Here is a 7,491-nt window from a genome sequence, read left to right as displayed (position 1 = left end):
CAGGGTACCATCTAAATCATGCAGGATGCAGTGGTCCCTGAGGACCAGATTGGTAAACACTGTACAACACCATCAACCTCCCACCAATGGTCTGTTATATGAAGACTCAAGACTACAAAACATTTAAAATGTGTTAAATATAAATAAAAAAATTAGTCGTGGCTGTTTTTTTTTATATAATATAGCTTTATTGTAAGTGATTTAATGTTATATATATATGTTTACGTATATTTATATGTGCATAGCATATATATACAGTCTATGCATTAGGTGGCTTCTTAAGTACGTACTTCTCAAGTACGCACAAAGTTGGCTGTGTGTCTGAGGGGGACGAGCTGGAGTACAGGTCGGTCATCAAGGACTTTGTTGACTGGTGTGAGAGCAACTTCTTGTACTTGAACTTGAAAGACGAGAGAGATGGTGATCGACTTCTGGAAAAAGACCCCACCACACCCACCGGTGAGCATCCAGGGCTCGGACATTGAGCTGGTGGATAACTTTAAGTACCTGGGTGTTCACCTCAATAATAAACTGAACTGGACCACTCACATCAACGCCCTGTACAAAAAGGGTCAAAGTCGCCTCCACCTCCTGAGGAGACTGAGGTCCTGCAGACCTCTACTCCGGACTTTTCATGACTCTGTGGTGGCCTCTGCCATCCACTATGCTGTGGTTTGCTGGGGAGTGGGCAGCACGGACCGGGACAGAAAGAAATTGAACAGGCTGGTCAGGAGGGCCGGCTCTGTCCTGGGCCGCTTGCTGGAATCGGTGGAGGAGGTGGGACAGAGGAGGACGTTATCCAGACTGTCCTCATCATGGAGAACACACTCCACCCACTGCACCTGACTGTGGAGGGGCTTGGCAGCTCCTTCAGCGGCAGGCTCCGGCACCCTCAGTGTAGGACGGAGCGCTACCGAAAGTACTTCATCCCCACTGCTGTTCGGATATTTAACTCCTCGTAAATGTCCATTCACTTTCCTACTTACCCCTGATACTTACTCTATGTAAGAGTGTAATTTTATCTTTTTTACTTTTTATTTTTTGTAATTTTCTTACTATTGTATTGTATTGTATCTTATTTTATTATATTTTTATTTTTATTTTTATTTTTATTTTATTTTATTTTATTTTTATTTTTATTCTATTCTCATTTCTTAACTGAGCTGTTGTGAATGTGTGTTCCCCCCTGGGGGAGGAATAAGGTCATTCAATCTTCAATCTTCAATATGGATATTTAGAAACGGCCTTTGTGTTTTTTTTCCTCAGATAAGAGATAAAAGGGATAAAAGTGTAGCACTGCATTCTGTAATGTCTCATTAAACAACCTTAGTAACTTCTGCAGACATCAACTGTAGAACAACATCTACAGTCATCATTGGCTGACAGCTGCTGGAAATAGTTGAGCTATAGGAAGGGACCGCGCCGGTAGTCATGACTTTTCCCTCTCCATTCCAGTAGGTTGGTTATTATATTCCATTAACCTATTTATTTAAGCCAGTCTGTTCTCAGCCTGACACACATGTTGTGAAAACTGTTGGGAATATCAGGACATTGAAAGGTTACCAACATGGCATCTGAGTATTTCCAAGGGACACCCTCACAAGCCATCAATGCATGTGTGCTCAGTGTACAGAAAGCGGTGAAAAGGTCAGTTTGCGATAAAAAAAAAAAAAAAAAACTATCAATCAGATTTGAAGGTCAACTCTGGAATTGAAAGACAACTGTAAAATAAAGGAGGGAAATATTCATGGAACTCCCAGGTCAGTTTGCCATTAGTTAAAGGTTAAAAAACTAAAACTACTTTATATTTAACAGTGGGAACATTACATCCTTCACAACAAACACATGTTGACTAGCAGTACAAAAAAACAAGTACGAAATGTGTAACAAAAATAAAAAGTTATTTTGTTTTGCTCAGCTAGGATTAAGCAAAAATGAAAAGAGAAGAAAAGCGTTTATTTGAGTTTAGTTAATTTCAGACACAGTAGTCATCAGTCCCAGTGATCAGCTGACAGCCAGATTCCTGCAATCTATAAATTATACTCCATTCACAGCCACTCTCCCACCAAGGATGATCCATTTAATTAGGTCTTCTCCCAAGCCTCATTCCTTGCTAGACTGCTTCCTTGCAATGCTGCATCATACTGCTGCTGCCGCTGCTGCTGCTGGTAAAGCTCTGTTGCCACAGCTGCAGCCTCCACCTTCTCTTAGTCTAGGCTCAAAAGTTTGAAGCGCTATTCAATGCTTGGGCTCTCTCGTATGTGTGTTTCCCGCATTGTGCTTCCTGTATTTCCTTTTGTTGCAATAAATGGTTAATTATGGTTACGAAAGAGTTCCCTACTGAAACAACCTTCTTGCGAGAGAATTTGCTCTCATCACTCACTCATTGTCTATCGTTTTATCCTCCACATGAGGGTCGCAGGGGGAGCTGGAGCCAATCCCAGCTGACATAGGGCAAAAGGGGAGGTACACCATGGGTCACCAGTCCTCTGTCTGGACAAACATACAGAGAATAACACATGTGCACAAGGGGGAACCTGCAAACTCCATACAGAAAGCAACAGTGCTTGCCACTACTCCGCTGTGTGTCCCCTTAGCTGTCATTAATTATGTTTGAATATTGAGTAAACTTGCAACCTGCAAGAGCCTACAGATTATAGCAGGATGTAATCCAAAAAAAGATACACAGGAGCATGAATTTCAATGTAAAACAACTGAAATCTAACTTCAATAAAAAATAAATACAAAATGAAAAATCTTAAAACCAATCAAGTTCAAAATCTGGATTGTGTCTGGATTCTGAGCAAACCTTTCTGAGTTTTCATGTATGTTTAAGCCCCCAACAATGGCATCCTTCTTAAAGGAAAATAATAATAAGAAAACTAATAAAAATAAAAAATAACTAAAGGGTCTTCGCACCACTCAGTGATCAGTTTGTAACAAATTATAATGTAAAAACTCTATAAACTGTCAAGTAGTAGGAATAACCAACCAGTGCCAAATACACCAAATATAATACACCTCTAATTAAAAAGAGAAATTCATTGGAGTTGTTACTTTGCATGTAGATTAGAGGATGTATTCTAACAAAAAGCTTTATCTTTGAGTGCTACTCAGAAAGAAATGCTGTATACACAGGAGGCTGGTCACTCAACAGTGAAATTTGAAATAATTTCAAAGGTTCTTCAAACGCAAAATGTGAATAATATCTTCCTGAGGCTTCCTGTCTACAAGGAAAAGTAACAGTTCATTAATATGCTCCTTATGGATCTTTGACAAGTAGAGTACATGATTAAAATACCACATGCGCTGAATTAAGGGTGCAAAGAATGAAGGTGCAAATTTATGTTATATTCAAACTATGACTTTAAATGCTGATGAAGTCTGTCAGCTTCACAACTCTCTCTGTTTCTCAGTATAGCAGTGTTTAGATCTTGTGTCGCCGGGCAACCTTTCTGCGCTGCACACAGGAGGTGATTCAATTTATGTCAAGACAGACGGAGGCAATGGCAATATTGTACAAAGCAAAGTGCGATGACTGTTGGAATATGACTGAAAACACAGAAGCGGCCACAAAAAAAGTTTCAGGAATTTGACGGATCAGTTTGATGGTAATGATCTGTATTTATTTTCTAGTCTTGATGAACACTCAAAGCTGCTTTTGCCATTCACCCATCTGAGACCTGCGGTCACTTCACCAGTGATTCCCGGGGAGGCTGCTTGTCTTATCATCATAATCGGTTCATAAAGTTACTGATAAACAGGTTGAGTTAAAGAATCTGGAATTATAAAACGACTTTTAACATGTTGTTATTGTTCCTAATAATATGATCATGAGTGATGGGAAGTACCGGCTCATTTGTCCCGTCTCTTCCAGTAGAAGTTAATGTCGGTGCAATTTCTCTTAATGTCATTGTGATTTGTCTTAATTGCATTGTGATTTCTCTTAGTGTCGCTGTGATTTGAACTTCACGGCCACCGTACATATGATAGGAATTTTTGTTATTCACCACAATTACCACCCTACCCTTACATATGCAGGCTACCTCTTCGATGCTTTCTGAGCCTGAATGCAGCCCTTTCCCTGGCTGGTTAAGGCCTCTATGATTCTGTGAGTCGTCCAGGCAACCCATAATACTTTACCTTCTTAGAAGTGCCTCATATGAAGAGACACGTTGTTCATAAACAGTTCACTGACTCACTCAATGCCTCACTTCATCATTGCAAGCGACCACAAGCTTTGTCATACTGCTTTTCTTTTAATTGCCCTATACATAGATGTGCTGTGTGTGCAAAACGTTCCAAGTAACAAGACATTTAACATTGACAAGAAAATGTATGAATCAACATATTAACTTCAGCATAATGTTTAGAACATTGTCAAAGGGCCAAGGCTTTTTTATTTCCTTCATCTGATGACAAAATGCTTCTGACTATGTATGTATATATATATATGTATATATAATACGTACATATATATATATAAAAACTACTTAGATATATATGTATATATATATAAATATATACTTACATATATATGTATATATATATATACATATTCATATATATACTGTAAAGAAATGTTTAATAAACACTACCTGACTGAAAAAAGTCACTGATCTTGTATTTCAAAAGCAGCTCTTTTTTAGCGATTTCGACTGGAAAACAACATCAAAGTCGCTACTGCACACACTGGTGCCCTTAGTGAGTGTGTTTGAAGCCTATCAAGCGACTTTTTTAACACCTCTTGCATTTCTCATCCAAGCAAAGTCAAACTCATCTTACAACCATTGCATGTAACCTGGATACAGATCAAAGGACGGTGAGGGCATGTGAGACAGGGTGGAAGCGACTCATTTAGCGACATATCTTTCGCATTTCTACCAATTTCCATTTTACATCCATACAACGCCAAAGTCAGCACTGCCCACACTCGTGACATTGCACAAGCTTACTGGAACAATGCCACGGTGAATGCGTGTTGTAATAGAAGCCAAAGGCAGTCCAACCAAATGACTGAATATTTATTTAACCAGGCATTGTATGTAGTGCACTGATGTAAGTCTTGACTTGGTATCAGTCCCTTAAAGCCCAGGTTCTGCGTTTGGTTAGCATAGTCCCAAGTACCACACACCTGAATACCTCCTCAGGTCATTTGTTGAACATTTTTCTGGACGCAATTAGGTCATCATTATCAACTTTGGAAATTCTCTCACCATGGCTATTTCTGCTTCACCCTCTGAGCATTGTAACAGTCCTTTTCTTCAGTCTGCGACCGGCCTTGTTCTCTAACATTTGTTTCTGGGTGCCCAACATGTCACCTGCCAGATACTGTGAACAGTCTACCTCCCTGAATCTTCCTCACCCTTCCAGGCTTTAGCATCCTATTAAAGTGTGTCTCTCTGTTCTCCTTTTGCTGACTGTTCAGGCTGCAGTTTGCACCAGGAGCTTGTTGTCTGGTGCATAACACCCTGTAGGCCTTCAAAAGAGGGGACTGTGTGATCTGGTCCTTGTCTCCACAGTCAGAAACTGTGGGCACTTGAGGAGACACCCTGCTGTGGGAGGATGCCCTGCTGATGGAATGGGACCCTGGGGATGATACCAATTCCTTGCTGGCATGAGGAGGAACAACATGTCTCTCAACTGAAGAGCAGGATTTGATCTTTCTGTCTGTCTTTTTTAGAGGAGCCTTTCTCAATTGGGCAGCTGTTCTGTTGGGAAAGAAGCCTTCAAACACCATGAAGTTATTGGCCTGTGGAATACGTCTTCTCAAGCCATAATGTTTTGTCAGGAATGACTGGAATTGGTGTGTGGGTCTGTCATAAGCCAACAGCACTGGATCCAACTTATTGTGCTTCAACATAGAATCAAAGAGCTCTAATCCATAGCCTTGTCGCTGGAACTTCTCCACTACATAGAAATCCAGAGCACACAGTGGCTCTGCTTCTATGTACACACCCATTTTGTCAAAGAGAAATAATTTCTTGTAGCCGACCTTGAGGAATCCCAGAATGACACCATGTCCATTGTTCTCTCTTTCATTTAGAATGTAGATCTGATTCTTCTGATACTGCAGTTTGGAAGCACTTGTTACGGGTGCTCTGAGTTTTTGGGCTGTTGCTGAGGCTCTTCCAAGTTCATCTATGACTGTGCCTATGTGGGCCAAAATGTCTGATTCAGGACTTTCTGAAAAAACAGTTTGGTCCACAATGGTGATCCTGTCAGTGAATATGTGGTTTGTATCAAAAGAAAACTCCATAATACTTCCCAGTCAGATTATGTTAATATGTATCAAGCGGGTTCTAAATTAATTGTTTTCCTTGGTGTTCTACTGCACCTAATATTGGTGTATTGCCCTTTTCTTGTTCTCTTTGTACACCTAGGTAGTGATAAACAGAAGATGAAAACTTGAAGAAAACATGACATCAGATGAGGATCAATCAATCAAAGGCATCAAAGCTGTGAAGAGGGACTGAGATGAGTAGAGAACTGCTGACAGGAAAAACATGATGTGCAGGGCAGCATTGCATCTCTTGGTGTACAGCCTGACATACAGTTTAGAAGAAGAGACTGACAGGGAGTGTGGTGGGAATGGGCAGAGTAGAAAGTGGACGTTCAACTTTCTTAGTGTGATTGATAGAAATAATATGGCAGACTGGTAGTGTAGGGGTTTTAAGTATCCAGAAAATGACAGCTTTGCAACAACATGGATGCAAGTTGTCATTAAGTTGTCATTTATATTTATGTTATTTTTTGAACTGGACGAGCTGGAACTTTAACATTTTGTTCAATGAATTTCAATGCCATGCAATGTCAGTAAGAAGAGAAGGGAAAAGCATATGAAAAGGAAGAAAGAAAGAGGTAGTTATGCAATGGTTGTGGTTATCGTGTTTTACTGCAGTTGGCATCTGTAATTTGAAGCTTTACAGCAGTAGACAAGAGTAATGTTCCATTGCTGCCTCCTTTTTCTTCTAAGGATTTCCAGCAAGCTGCTGAGAGGTGCAATGCTGCCCTCCTCAATTCAGTTCTTCATCACAGTGCTTCCTCTTCATTCCTTGACCAACCTTTCAAGTCTTCTAACCAATCCAACCATCTTTTCTCCCATTCTACACACGTCTGTGCTCTTTCTTGAAGCTGTGGTATGAATGATTTGAACTGGCTAGAGTAAAATGTATGTTTGGAATGTGATGAAAAAAATGAGAGGAAAACAAAACACAGAAAGGTTTTTATCTTTTTATCGTTACTACTATGACTATACTGTCTAATATTACTATACTATACTACACTATACTATACTATTATGTAATCTAAAAAGGTCTGCAGTCTGACCCTGCCATGTGGTCCCATCAGGCGAAAGGCAATCACATTGCCGTTTCAAACTCTACCATTGAAGGGAGCATGATTAGACAGACTGAGACGGAATTGTCCTCCAGGGCTACCAAGTGAGGATCTGGAGGTTGAAGGCAGTACATCACAAGATAAAGTAGCTGT

General features: G+C 40.2%; 1 protein-coding gene across 1 annotated transcript; it reads right to left on the bottom strand.

Annotated features, from left to right (window-relative positions):
- Nucleotides 1–4,626: 4,626 nt before the first annotated feature.
- Nucleotides 4,627–6,316, bottom strand: LOC131445095 (alpha-tubulin N-acetyltransferase 1-like). The gene has a single exon (XM_058615933.1). It carries the CDS (start codon nt 6,257–6,259, stop codon nt 5,318–5,320), a length of 942 nt encoding a protein of 313 aa, XP_058471916.1. The 5' UTR covers nt 6,260–6,316; the 3' UTR covers nt 4,627–5,317.
- Between the last annotated feature and the right edge of the window lie 1,175 nt (nt 6,317–7,491).

Source organism: Solea solea, chromosome 18 (assembly GCF_958295425.1).
Source record: "Solea solea chromosome 18, fSolSol10.1, whole genome shotgun sequence".
Lineage (NCBI taxonomy): Eukaryota > Metazoa > Chordata > Actinopteri > Pleuronectiformes > Soleidae > Solea > Solea solea.
The sequence above is the reverse complement of the archived record's forward strand: the minus strand, read 5'-3'. Positions and strand labels throughout refer to the sequence as shown.